The 15,229-nt window shown below is 42.2% G+C and overlaps 1 protein-coding gene across 27 annotated transcripts in view; it reads right to left on the reverse strand.

Moving 5' to 3' along the window:
* Nucleotides 1–15,229, reverse strand: part of DMD (dystrophin) — a 1,135,802-nt gene that overhangs the window by 69,919 nt on the left and 1,050,654 nt on the right. For 23 of the 27 annotated variants that reach the window (XM_072937290.1, XM_041719931.2, XM_041719926.2 and 20 more), the window contains one exon: nucleotides 8,095–8,156. In XM_072937290.1, the coding sequence (XP_072793391.1) occupies nucleotides 8,095–8,156 (62 nt within the window). Of the gene's footprint in view, nucleotides 1–8,094; nucleotides 8,157–14,678; nucleotides 14,872–15,229 lie in introns of those variants that run through there. The other 4 variants (XM_030287271.4, XM_030287287.4, XM_030287279.4 and 1 more) reach the window with 2 other exon arrangements.

The raw sequence follows: 15,229 nt of genomic DNA on the forward strand, positions 1-15,229 counted from the left end.
GCTACAGTTTACATCTATTTTCCTGTATATGTAATACACACTGAATTTATCATCAACCTTAACGACACTGCTGCCAAGAAGCATCTGCTCTAAATGATGAAGCAGCAATGCCAGGTGCTCATTTTGGAGCCCTCATCTCAGGTTTTGGAAAAGCAGCAGCACCACTGCTCATTTGGCTCTGCAAGCCAAGGCTGAGCATCGCACACTGCCACTGCCACCTTCGCTGCTGTCACCAGGATTAGCCTGCACCCAGTTACTGTCCCTGTGCCAGCTGCTCACCTCTGTCTTCCTTATGCCACCACCTCCACGCTCCTGATGGACAGCTGTCTTACCAGATGGTGACAGTCACTTAAGATCACTGCATCTTAATGATTTGGCTTCTCCCCTCCCTATCCTATGAAACTGTCAGCGGTTGGGGCTACTGCTGGAACAAATGTGTTGCTCTGGGTAACAAAGAAAGGAGCCCAGGCCCCTCCTAACATTTGGCTTGCTGGATGAGACCCATTTAAATGAACCACAGAACACAAGACTGCCAGGGAATGAGTTTTGGCCAGGCTGGGGGGCACTGGACATAAAGCCACCCCTGAGTTCGAGCAGGGGAACCTCGAGTGAGGAGCCTGCTCAAACCCCAGCTGCTCCTGCTGCGAAGAGGCAGAGGAGGGAGGAAGGGGGCTCAAGGAGCAGCAACCTTCCAAAAGCCTATGGAAGAGGTAGTTCTTACCTCTCTGTGTTGCGAAATTGTTTTTTGCTTTTTTTCTTCCTGATCCTAATGGAAAAAAAATGCTGCTTTCTCCATCCCCACACAGCCCACTGAAAGAGTCAGGCCCCATCAAGCTCTGCTTCCAAGACTGTTATCATTTCAGAGCAGGTTGAGGAGCTCAGTGCACCACACTACTTTTCCTCCCACTCGCAGAAAGTATGTGCCACCTCATTCTCTGAGGCGGTCAGAGCGCTGGAAAGCTCTTGCTGTATTGTGAAACTTCTGCAAGTTGTTAACAATACTCCCTCTTCTTGCTCAGAAGGCAACTTTCAAGCTGTGAACAAAACAATGTAAATGCCCAAGAGCATAATCTATTTACGGTCTGAAACAACGATGCAGTGGAAGAGGTCACCTGGCCCCTGGAAGGAACTGACAGAAGCAAGGATCACGAGGGAGTATTTGGTGACATATTTACATCCCAGAGCAAAGAGAAATCATGACTTTCCCACCACTCAGCCATGGATGACCCCTCTGTTCAAGTGAATCTGTATCTTTCTCTATCTAACAACATGATAACAGTGAACAAGAATGAGTGCTTTTACTACAAATGCAGCTTTAATGAAGGGTACTTCAGTTCAGACTGCTGATAGGAGTAACTCAAATCAGAAATACTGTGCAAAGATGATAAGATAATTAAATTCTAACATTTTCTGCATAATTCTGCATGCTGAGAGAAATCTCAAAACATAAGGGCTATGTTCTATTTCTACAGTATTCTAGAAATACCTGCAATTACACACAGCAGATCTTTTTGCTAGTGCATAATCAAGCAAAAAAACCCACTCATTAGAGAAGTGGTCAGTGATTCAAACCCCTTGCTGGAATGTCTCACTGACTAATGACACAGAATCAAATAAAATCTTGCAGTTTGGGTTTTTTTTTTAATCCTCTCTTGCTAAATTCTGCATTTTACATTGGGATATGAGTAGTATATTAAGAGGAAAAACATTCTCATATTCTTGAGCTTTTGCTGCATAAAATAGCTTGTAAAATAACTAAAAGCAATAAAAAAATTAAAACAAGTAAGTTTTCTAAAATAACTATTTAAGAAGAGGTTTAGCATCTACCATGAGGGGCTATTTGTTTTTACACTTAAGGAATCACATCTATAACCCAGACAATAAGTTTTAAATAAGGTGTTATAACTGAACTGCTTTTCACAGTGGTTCTCAAAACAGTCTGACTCCCCCCTTACAGCTGCTTCATCTGCTGAGAATGCTGAATGACTGGGAGGTTCCATTTGAAATCATCCTCTCCTGTATGACAATGTTTAAAAGCACTGAGATGGGCCAGGCTTACTCCCACCAAAGGCTGCACTTACCATTTATCTCTCCCAATGTAATCTGAAGGCATCTCATAAACTCCTTTCTACGACAAAACTACTTTTCCTCCTTACTTTAAAAAGGGGTTTCTTGTTTATATTATTGTGAATATTATTATAATTGCTTTTTTAGTTAATTAGGGCAAAACACACACCCTTCACTTGGTCCTACAGACAGCTATTACCTCACTGTCTGGACATCAAACTGAAATGAGAAGCTTACATGCTTCAGGTGGTATTAACCTGAAATTAACAACTTAATTCCTTTAAAGAAATTAGATGTCATCAGGTCAAATCCTCATCTTCATTTTATAAGATTTACAGTGTTCTAAGGGTTTTTTTATTCTCAGGTGCAAGGACAGAAAATTTGAACCTATAGTGATATACCAAGAAACATGAAAGCCTTACTCAGCCACAGTTTGTGACATGATCAAATAGTGTTCATAAATACACTGCCTGGGGATAACCTATTTTGGGAATTACAATGCCTTCCTAACAGATGTTAAAAACTCTATACTGGACAGTCCTGAAGAGACAGTAATTCCTCCACAGACACTACATTTTCCATATTTCATCAGACATTAGTGGCACTTTTGCCTTTTCAAGAAGCTTCAGCTCACATTATTTCAATACAGCTGAGATTCCCTGTCTGGCTGGTAAGAATGCTGGGTTTCTTCCTGCTGCCCAAAACCTGTAAATTAATCTTTTAATGGTGCCCTACAGTGACATATATTGCCTCGTCTGGAATTGCAGTTTTAAAATGCAAATGATACAAATGCACAAAGGAAAGAAATTAATCAAGTAACACTGCTTAATATCAGCTGAGTCTCAGCCATTGACTTTTATTATAACAATAACTAATGCCATCATCTACACTATTTTGGTAATAAATAATAGTAAACTGTTATTCTGTGTACAGCTTAACTACTCTTCACAAAATGACCCAACACATTGTACTAAGCCTCTCCACCTGAGTGAAAAAGCCAACAGTGCCTCTGCAAATTAACAAGTGGGAGGTACCCAGGGCACCACAATACTACTGACTGCATATATAGACCCAGTGGCTGAACACCACAGCATGTGCCAGCATCCCTGGCACACCAGACCAACTGACATGACCTTTGGGAGTTTTAGAATGGAGTGTCTTTTCTTCAGCCTGCAAACACAAAAATGTACAAAAGGATCTGATGTACACCTGGCTCATCCCATTATGGGATTGAGACATGAGTGAAGTTTGCAGTCAGGAAGTTCAGAAACCTTTTATGTACTCTGGTGAGAAGCAATCATACTGGGAAATCCTAAAATTTAAAACTTTAGAAAATAATAATAAAAGGTGTCCATTTGGAAACAAAGAGTTCAGTAACCTCCAGTATGTTCCCATACTGGCAATATTCTGTAACAGAACAGCTCTTCATTCTCTCCAGAAGAGCCTCTCCTTCATGCTAATACACCTGTGCTCTCATTTTCAAGGGATAACAAGTTAACTGCTACCCCTAAGTTCTACCTCTGCCACATTTATTGTCTGTTAGGTGTGTGCTGCACAGGACTCAATCACACAGAATGATGACCTTTGATGACCTTCTTTATAGACTACTAGCCAAGGCTGACTGAACCCAAGAAATTCTGTTTTTTGAAATGGGCTTGAAAAATGAATGAATAAGCAACCTTTAAAGAGAGGCCATATGGATAATCTCACTGGATTGCAGTAGAACTCAACTGACTGATGTGTGCACTAGGCATGGGTCTTACTGGTGCAAGCGTGGAAAACAGCTGAATATGAATAAAACTTCACAACAAATACAAGATTTAGTAGTTGCTACTACAAACTGCAATGGCAGCCAGGGGCAGTTCAGCCTCTCCAGGCAGCATTTCAGAAGGACAAATCAAAATACACAAACCAAAGAGGATGAAGCTGGTCAGCCTTGGTCACTGGGAGTTAGAAGCTCACAAGAGAAGCCAGCCACAAGACCACACAGCAGCTGCTGCTGAAAGCTCAGAGGTGCCTCCCAGCATTCTCCCACCTTGTGTTAAGCAACTCTGACATTTCTTTCATGTAATCCATAGAGAACTGCCCCTCATCCTCTAAATTAAATGGAGAGCTGTCACCAGTACACTGCAGCCTGCAAGGATGAGGGTGGTTTTCACTCTCTTGTCTTGCCTTAGAATTAGGTAAATTAAGAATGAGAAACATTTCTGACTGCATCCTGCTACTGCAATTACTGTTCATGGTGACACTAATGCACCTTGAGGACACTTGAACTGGCATGACATGACACAGGAAGGCTGGAGGAGGGGACACTAACAGTATGGCACGACAAGCCAAGTCCTCCTGGGCCATCACAGCAAAGGTTGGAGTAATTCTCAGCTTAAAGGCAAAATACTATTTAGAGCTAAGCTGTCTGACATTAAATGTTCACTTCAGAAGATAATCTGAAAAAATTGAGCAAACTCACACCACTTTATGATTCCTGTTCTTTCTGTCTCTCCTTGCATAAAAAGGTCCATGGTCTCCAAGACAGTGAAACAACACAAATTCCCTTTTCCGTGATGCCCTGGAGTCATCATGAAGGATGAAAAAATTTGTAAGGGGGTGTAAAGGAACAGTGTAAAAAGAGCAGATCTGCTCCAGAGGAACTAATTTTTGGAAAGAAAAGCAGCTGGAGCAGTTCTTGATTCTTTGAAGACTTTCAGAAGGAAGTTAGAAGAAAATAGGAGTGGTTCATAATGGTGTAAATACAAACCAGGGATGACTGTCAGCTTCTGATCCTTTGAAGATCACACATAATGATTTTTACTACCTTCCCTATTTCAGCATTTATTTCTTCTCTATGTTCTTAACTTACATGATTCTTTTAAAATTTAATCTATATCAACATTTTCTTACTGCTGCCATTTCAACTAAATATTAAACAAGTAAATAATTCAATATAAACAGCTTATTATGTACCTTTAAGTAGCCATAACTTAAAGAAGAGTATAAATTGCTCAACTTGAGTAAATTTTTCAGTAACACTGATAAAATGCTACATTGTTTAAATAATGAATAGTCAGGAACAAGCACCTTAGCATCTTAAAAGGAAAATCTCTGTTATAAAGAACCACCAGTTGGAAATTTTTTGATACACATACATCATTTCAATTAAGTATTTAACAAGTATCTTTTTAACCAGCTATGTTTTAGCAAATGAGCTCCAAGAGAATTTGAGAATATTTCCTTCATAGGCAGATTATTGTATAATTTCTTCCTGAAGATTCTTCCTCCTGTCTCTGATGCAGTCCCAATTGAAGAGGTTACATGACTGTGCACAGCACATCGCTACCTTCTTTTATTAGTATTAACTAATGCTCCCAAGTAATTTAGCTTCATTTTTATTAATACCCAGACCTCCAAAGATAGAAAAATGAACCAGTAAGTCTTACTTGAAATTCACCTACTTTAGCAAAATGTAATGCAACAATTTGTAGGTATGTGAATTGGATATGTGGATTAAGCTTTCAGTAATTTTTAAGAATTTAAATTAGAAATAACCATCCTGTAGCAAATTATGATATACAGCCATGTATAGAGAGCTACATCATATAGCACAATTATTCCATACCAGTTAAGTGTAGAAGTTGGAAAATGGAAATAAAAACTCTTGACAGCATTGATGTGCTTGGTCTCACCTTTTTGCATTTACCTGCTTGCCAAATTCATGCTTTCTACCAGATTTTAAAAAAGGAATACATACTCAGCTCTTTACTAGCTTCTTTATATGAATTAGAAACAAAATTGGGATCCTAATGGAGGGCAAAATAATAGGATATAATGAGTATGCAATACAAAATCGACTTTAATAATATCTTCTCAGATAATATATTACTGAACAGCCTGAAAAGACTTCAAACATCCCATTATTACCATTCTGACCTGAGGCAAAGCAAAGCACTGAAAATACATCAAGGGTTCTGTTCAAGACTAAACGGGTTATACTTGTATTATGCAGCTTGTGTGAGAGTTAGGCAATGGTGATTACACTCAGTTCAAAAATAAAATAAATCAGTAGGTTATTCAGTAGCACTTTCATCAAAGCTTCACTCATGTGGCAGTACACAAAGAGTCACTTTGTCTAGAATCTTTTGTAGACATATATGAACACCACAGTTTACTCATAAAAATATTTATTATGCATACTTTTCTAAAATCAGCATTGCTGATCAGATTTTTCTCATGCTGTTTGGTCACAACTCTAAAAGAAATAAAACAGTCCAGATAGAAGACTGCTTTTCTGGGCATTCAGTGCTCCTGAAAAGGAAAACAGCATGAGAAAAAGAAAGTTTACAAGTAAGTAAGAAACAAAATCTGCCTGAATATGTTCCTTCTTTATGCGGTAAAAAATAAGACTGTTTTAAACTCCTGACATTTGGGTGATACCCACAGTGATAAAATTCAGTTAAACTAAATGCAAACTGACTTCAGCAGTCACACGTCTTCTGAACTGCTGACCTGAATCTATCAGGACACTTTTCTCCCTTATTACCTTTTCACTTCTTGGTATTTAAGAGTATTCTGGCTGAAACAGGGACTAGCAGAAGAAAAGCAGCTGCAACAGGACTTCAGGTCTGACCAACAACAGTATCAGCAATACCACGCAATCTGTGGATCAAAGGCGGCTGCGGAGCCAGAGTGCAGTTCAATTAACAGGCAACTGTTTGAAGACCTACCTGTATTAAAGGGATGTCTGCAACTGCAATTACCATTTGTCCTGAAACTTTTAAACCACTCACTCTAAGAGCAGAAATATGAAGGAGACACATGGGGCAATACATTGTAATTAAATAGCAAGTCCCTACTTGTCTGCTTTTGCATTTGGTTAGCCTGAACTTACACATTTTATATCCCTTTTTGGCACACAAAGCTGCATTCTGGTTAATTTTTAAACCAACTACTTACACACTACTAATACTATAAGGAAAAAAATCTTCACACTGCGTCGTTTCATTTTAAATCACTTTTCTAAAGTATTTTTAGCATGCCTTGAACTGCAGAGCACCATAGAGATACCTGAGTTCCCTTGAAATAAATTACACTGGCATAATTAGACTGTTTTCAGCAGCTAAACTAGAGTTTAGCAGGTGGCAATTTAAGCTATTTTTCACCATGGCAAATAAGCCTGCACAGAATGCTAGATCTGACAGTCCTAGTGCTCAAGCTGATTTATGTACATGTGCTGTATAGACGTAACCTCCTTTAATGAATGCAGCATATTTACTGATATTTCTTTCAGCAAAATAGCTTAATTTTTATTATACCCTCTATTATTTATTAACACAACTATTAAAATCAAAGAGTTAGCTATTAAATAGCCTGCCAAGCAGCCTACACTAGAGCATAGATTAACCTATTTTATCTTGTAGATGTGCTTCTGTTAATAAATTCCAAATCTGCTAAAAAATTAGAAAAAAAAAAAAACCCTCCACCAGAGAGGCACATCTGAAGTCATAATAAGCATGCAATTTGGGTAATCAAAATGACATCATGACAGCTGCTATGCCTTCTAAGTATTGAAAGTGCTTTAAAAATAAAGCAGTGGTAACACAGTTTGGCAAATTGCTTCAACTGGCTTCCCACCATCCAAAAGTCAACATTAACAGCAGCTTGGTTTGATTTTTTTCATGTGCCTTTTGTAAAGCAGATTAGACAGTGAAAAGATTCAGGATTTTTTTTTTTCCTAACCTCTGTTCCAGTCTTTCACTAAAGAGATTGTAACAATACACCCAAATTACCTTATAAAACCAGCGTACATTCCAAATGTGCTAAATGAAATAAATTTCTTTTCTACTGCATGTTTGAAATGTGTGCCTTATGTATTTCCCTTGCAGAAAATTTTAACCTTGGTGAAAAGCTCTGCCTCTCTCTTTCACTTAATTTTGGTTTGCTTCCTCTGGAAATTTTGCCTTCGCAAATCATTCAGTTGAAGAAAAAAAAAAATAAAAAAATAAAAGCACCAAACATCTGGTAGAGATGCCTTACCTAATGACTGGTAAAGCTCAGTCATCTTGGGATGATCCCAGCAGGTCGTTTGCGTCTCATGGCTACAACACAAAACATGAAAGTTAGTACAGAGAATTTCTCTCTCCATCTCCCAGCAGCGGTGCAGGCTGCACATCAGAGCACGATGCCGGATCCGTGCCCGCAGCCTGAGCTGCTCCGGTGGGGGCTCAGCAGTGCCAGGCGTGTCTCCATTCAATGAGAGGCATTAACCTGGAGCGCTTTTTTCGGGCAAGGACTCATGAAATAAAATTAAAAGTAGTGCTAATTAAAAAGACAGCAAGTATGTCAATGTTTTCAGGCATTTGCAAGTCATCAATTCTTAAGAACTCATTGCTTTGTACCAGTTGCTCCAAACTAGAAGACAGACATTTCAAAGGGCTTCGCTCTTAAAGAGTTTCTGGAAACTCTGACCAGACACTGAGATCTGCATTTGACTTCCTTTCTCCTGCAAGCTCTCTCAACTCTTTCCCGTGTAGCAGGTAAGAACCACCCAATGCAGTGGGCCCAATCCTTCCTTTCAGTCCAGACACCTGTGCTAAAATCCCTGAGCCACTGCCTTCTGATCCACCAAACATCTGGTACAGCTTACACCACTTTTTAGGCCAATGCTGCATGCGCAGCGACAATCTCTTCTAGCAAAGACTCTTGGCTGCTCCGCCTGTTTCCTGGGGCTCCCAGGCCCTTTCCCTGGCCCTGCAGGTCCCTGTGCAATGTCAGGCAGCAGAGGCAGGGAAAAGCTGAAGCGGGGTTATGAAATGCTGCAGTATGACCAGAATGTAAATTGGAGAGTCTCTGCATTGAGGTCAGCAGCCTCCAGCTTTGCAACACAACGTGTTGCCGAAGGACAGGCAGTGTGAGAAAGTCAACAGAATGAAGTGTTAGTGGATGTAGTAGCAACTCATGTCTCCTAAGGTTATACTTTTTGAGTTTGTTTTTTAATGACAGCATAGCTAACATGATTATGTTTCCATTAACATAGAAGGCTTGAAAGAAAATTCTCCTTATCTGTCCTACTGCCAATAAAGTCACATTCAATTCAAACAGAATTCAGCTGCATTGAGAGACAACTGTGAGTCTCCTTTAGAAAAAATAAATATATGAAACACGTAGGTAGTATACCATTGCTAGCAAATACATTTGCCTGCATGTCTACTTAAAAGCAGACATGCAGGCTTCAACACGCACACATCATTCTGGAGAACATATGCAGAAGAGCAAGACCTGACCCACGGCACGGTGGAGCTCCTGGAGCACACACCTTCCAGCTCTAGGAGACCAGACCACCACCCAGCAGCACCTATGGCCTGCACTGTGCCCTGGAACATTGGCACAACAAGGTTGTTTTAGAGAACAAACAGACCCTGAGTTCTCATTTTGAGGCACTGATGTTCCCAAGAGCACATTTACCCTTTATAGACTAAGAAAAGGTAAGACTTCCAATGTATCACTTCAACATCACCTCTACTCAAGGAAAAAGAAAGTTGTGCCAGATTTTCTTAGTATGATTTAATTTTGGCCTTAAAAGACAGGCTATTTATTTGATTCCTGTGAATACTTACTGCCCCAGTAACCTCTATATGTTCAGGAGCTTACTATATATAATATTTCCAGATTTTGCTCTCTAACTACAAGAAAGAATGAAAGGGATCACAAGCACTAAGCATAAGAAAAAAACTGCCGTAGAGCTGCCCTAGTTGAGCACAGGGTTTTAAACAAGCCCTGTCTCAATAACTTTAGCATTCCCACCTATTCTCAATTCCTGCAGCGGCTGAAGGCAGTGAAAATGGGAGAAGGATGCCACAAGAGCAAAACCAGTCTTGTTCTTTGCTCTGTTAAAAACAAGCCCTGCAAAGGGAGGTGGATGCAATTGTATTCAGAAATCTCAGCCCAGTCTGGGGTTTTTTTTGGTTGGTTATTTTTTTATTCCCAGAAACTGGGTAGCTTCAAGTGCAAGCCTGTGGATCTGAGCCACCTACATTTAAGTTCATGCATTTCCTATCCTGCTTGGAGCGGGCAGGTTCTTCAGGGAGAATGCAACACCAGAACTTTTTATCATACCCAGGTATAAAGCATATTTTTGAAGAAAAACAAAAACAGCTTCATTCCTAAAAACTTACTGTGAGAAGCCTCTATTGATATAACAGTACTCCAAAGGAAAAGACAATGGAAGTGCATTCATGGCAGAAAACCCTGTAGCCAGAGATGACACAATTCAGGTGAACAGCTGCAGATCCAAACAAACATTCACACCTACAGACCTGGGCTTGCAGTTTGTTTGCACCCAACATCAGTCCTAGATCACCGTGGCATGCTTCCCCATAGGCAGATAGCCCCAGAAGTGGGGTGTATTTGAACAGGAACCATACCATGGTTTGTATGCCGAATCACGTAGCAAAAACAAGAACAAGAATTTACGTGAACAGTTACAAGAAGCCTCCAAAAATAAGCTGCCTTTCTGTATGAAATTAATTTGGTAGCCACAAATTGTTCTATGGACAAACTAAATTTCAGACTCCATAGCTGTCAACCTGGCAGCCTACAAAGAAATTGATTCCCCATAAAAACATTTAAAAGCCATTAGATATCGGGTAAAGGTGAATATAGATATTATGGACATATCCCAAGCTTGTATGGGATAGAAGAATAAAAGGATCATCTTCTTGTGAAAAACTGATACCAAAAATCAAAGTTATACCAATGAGTATTTTACTACATTTTTATTTTTTATCGTAAGGTCTAATCACTTATCAGTGAGTTTTACATGTATGGTTTAAGCTTATGGCATTTACTACTGCTGAAAATACAAAACTGCTTTTGTAAGACCTGGTAAATAAAATTTTCTTTGCCAAAGAAACACTGGACTCCAACTGGTTTCAGATATTTTTAATACAAGTAACCTCAAACCTCTACTCAGAGTGGTTTTCTTTCATAGTATAAGATTAATTATCACAGGAAATGCACATTTTGTAAAGAATTATTTAATTTACTTCATATTCAAGTAACAAAGACTGAATTTGCAGGGCAGGTACATTTCCCCTTTTACTTTAATTTGAAATTTCGTTGCAACTCAGAGGAAATATTTCTTCCTGAGACCACGAAAGTCAAGCCAGTAGAGCCCCTAACTCTTGCCCCAGCAGTGAGCACCCAGCTCCCATCTGGAACCAGCCCAGCGACGGGCTGGCCAGCCCTCAGCACCCCTCTGTGCTCCTGCAGGAAAAAGCAGAGCCTTGGAAGGGAACTGGGGAGGTTGAGAGGCCGTATGGAGCCAGGGCAGACTTTGCTGGTACTTTACATGCACAACACAAGAAGGCTGCAGATATTTTGCTCTAGCTAAAAGGTGTTCTCCTCTCAACATCTTCAGCTCGGAAAATTATCAACTATTCCGCACACAAGGGCAGCTCCAGGAAAGGTTAGATTCCATCAAGGCTATTCTTCGTAAGCCTCTTTGCCATTTTCAAAGGCCATTTAATTGTGAGCTCTGGGGTTGGACCAGTGGGGGAGGATTTGTGTGTATGCCCTTATTGTGAGCACCGTCTGAAGTGAAATGCCAGCTCAGCAGTTTCAGGCAGCCTCAAACACACTTGGGAATGCTGTAGCATCCCTAATAGATCTGCAGCAAAGTGTTTGCCAGAGTTTCAAACTCTGGTGAACAAGGCCCTTTACAATTTACAGCCTGCTAGTCAGAAACACATCAAGAGTGTAGTCTGAGTCCTCTTGACTAGCAGCAGCTAGTGAGAGTATGTGCAGAAATAAGTACTCAAAATGCTTTTCCAACAAACCACCAACACAGAAAGACACTGGCACACACAGCCAGCAGTTTTGCAATATTGCACATGCTCAGAGGATCTATTTTTCAATTTGGCTCTACATTTAGGTCAACTAAATTGATCACTAGCATTTAAATCATAGGCATTCTGAAACAAATAATAATATAACTGCACTCAGTTGGCTTATTTTCCTCTTTTGCATCTGACCTGAGCTGCAGAAGGGGAAGGGAAATTACAACCAGGCCTGAAAAGAAGACAAGCAGCAATGGCCAGTGGTGACACCTTGGTGCGGGTGTGACTGGCACACTAAACACACTGATAATTCAGTGGGATGAAAGCACAGTCTTCACTTGATACATCCTTTGAGAACCACAGGACCACTTCATTAAAGGATGATTATATTATATTAGCAAGGATAATTTTTATGTAGGGAATTCTGTCACACTATGCCTGTGTGAACTCCCCTGTTCCTGCCAAAGGCAGAGAGATTTGTCTCTCATCACTGTCAGCAGAGCCAACAACACCCAGGATTGGAAACACAAAATCAAGAGATGATATCCTAACAGACACACTGGCTGAATTACAGTTGCCTTGTTATGACTTGATCAGTTTGGACAAAATACAGTCATTTTTTCTTCATTCTTTTTATATTACTTCTGAGCAATACCAGCAGCAGGAGGAATTGAAAGCAATGCTCCCCCACACCCAAATTCTTGCACAAATCCCCCCACAACATTCCTGCACCAGCCATGCTGTAACATTCACAAATCTTTTAACTGTTTTTGATTGCATCTTTTCTCCCTCACCGCTTTAAAACAAAAATTTAAAAAAATTACATCCCGTGTATTCACCACTGAGCTCCAGAGCAGAATTTTAGGTTGCAACTGCAGAGTCCTTTTTAAACTCTTACAGCCCACTTCATTGGTGATACCAGAGCCAGTTCTGCTGCACTTCTCCCCACACCCTTCATTAGCAAATGCGACATGAATAACATGTGCAAAGGCATAGATGTGCATAGAATAAAAAACTCTATCGCATAGTAATAAATAGTTACATACACTCACAAAAAAGTGCCAAAATTATAGTGGTATTGTACAAAGCTCTGAACTAATCTCTTTTCAAACAACGTGATTTACAATACTTCGCACCTTCTGTCTTTATGATGAATCAAATGTTACTCCAACCACCTTATGCCTGTTGTTGTCAAAAAGCCAAAATAAACATGATACTTGTTTGGATTTTACTAAACTAACCTAAATGCAACTGAAAGAGCTTTTATGAATAGACACTACCTCTCATTTATAAGAAAATTGTTTTCAACGGAAGATGACAGTGATTGCAAAGAAAGACTTAATATTTCTCTTTTTACAGAGCTTCATTAATTCCTAAGCTAAGACAAGTTAGTGCTATGGAAATTATTAGCAATGTAAAAAGGTGGCACTCCTTTGTGCTTGACAAAGAACTACTGTTTTCATCTGTAAATCTAGAGACTACTGATCTGTGCAGAGATTACTTCTGTTTAAGCCAAGGATCAGCGTCTCTTCAGCAGGAATTTGACTTTAGCCTGTTTTATTGGCTTTTGCAAGATTTATCAGACTGCTGAAGGCAGGCACCGATACATATTAAAGTTTCTTACAGATACTGGAAATGAAAAATAGGAGAAGGGCCAAATATCAGCTGTCAAGTACTGAACAGTAACCCTTTTTTCCTCCCCTTGATGTTAAACATTTATTTTGTCTGCTCTGTCAGGGGAAAAGATTCCTGCTCAGTGGCTTGGTTTGGGTGAGCCTTGCCCCCCCGGCTTGTCACTCTCGGCTAATCTATTTGCTTTCCAAAGCCTCTCCTCTCCACTTCTGCCAAAGCAATTTCACTGCAGGGTCTTGTCAAATCCAGGCTTAGACAAGCGATGGCCTTGAACAATTCCTTAGTGCTAAAAAGGTCAAAGATCCCCGATAGAACCAGGTTCCGCGTTTCCCCAGCCTGCAAAAACCACCTCTCTGCCCAACTCCAGTGCAAGACACCTCCGCTGTCCCAGGCTGCAAGATGTTTTACAGCAGCTATTAAAAGGCAATATAAGGTGCCATATAGCAACAAGAAATACAGCACTTGCAGCGCTACCGCCCGGAGGGAATCCCCTCTCAGCGCATTCTACCTATTAACTTGAAAGATTACTTTTAAGCATGAAATGACGGGGGGAAAGAAGCCGCACACCCCCGAGCACGTTTGCTTTCAGGAATTCCGCTGAAGTTCACGCCCGACCCGAGTTGCCCCAGAGGCGATGTTGCGCGCAGGTGACGCTGTGCAGCACCGCGCTCCCCCAGAACGTGCGGAGGACCGAAGCGAGCCCCGCGCATCCCGCACCTCCGGCAGCGCCGCGATTCCCTGGCACGGCTTCTCCCTTCCCGAGCCCGCACGGGCACCGGCACAGGTACAGGTACAGGCACCGGCACAGGTACAGGTACGGGCACCGGCACAGGTACGGGCACAGGTATAGGCGCCGGCACATGTAGTGCCACGCGTGCGTACCGCTCACACCGCCATCTCCTACGTGTGCCAACGGGGCGCAACCAGCGCCCAACTACGGACCCGGGAACGGGGAAAAGGCGCCGAACCAAACGCCCTTTCAAGTTCCCAAGAGAAAGCCGGCGGCAAGTTGCGATTTCCCGTGTCAGCGATGACAGGTACGGCCGCCCGCCCGGCGCCGTGCCACGCCGCTCGCCCCCGCCGCGGAGCGCGGCATGGCCCCGGGCCGCGCCCCCGCCGGCACCTGCCGCCCGCGCCCCGCAGCGCCCTTACCCCCGCAGTTGCTCCCTCATGGCGGCGGCTGCTCGGCGGCACCGCGGAGGCAGAAACAGCGCGTCCGCCCAGCCCAGCCGCTCAGCGCCACTGCGGCCGCCCCGCCGGCAGGGAGGGACGGCGGCAGCGAGGGAGGGATGGAGGGAAAGGAGAGGGAGAGGGAAGGAGGAGGAGGCGGCGCTGCCCCGCCCCGCCCCGCTCCCGCCCGGCGGCGGTGCCGGCGCTGCCCGCCCTCAGCCCCGAGCCTCCCCTGCTGATCGCGGCTGCGGGGCGGCTGAGGGCACCGCGCCCCTCCCCGGTCTCCCGGGGCTGTGCAGCTATTCTGGAGGAAGCCCTCGGGGCTTCCTTTGGCTTCCTTTCTAATTTTTTTGGGTGTTCTTTGCCCTGGCGCTGACCGGCCGGAGAGAGGGGTGTGCTGAGAGACGGCAAATCAGTTCGCCTTCAGCGGGCTTGGGAAGAAAACTTAGCTAAAATACGCACCGAATCCAGACATTTGAAAATGGCCTTAACCTGCACTTTTTCTTTTTTTTGCTTCAGCGTTTAATTGTAGT

This window comes from Taeniopygia guttata, chromosome 1 (assembly GCF_048771995.1).
Source record: "Taeniopygia guttata chromosome 1, bTaeGut7.mat, whole genome shotgun sequence".
Classification (NCBI taxonomy): domain Eukaryota; kingdom Metazoa; phylum Chordata; class Aves; order Passeriformes; family Estrildidae; genus Taeniopygia; species Taeniopygia guttata.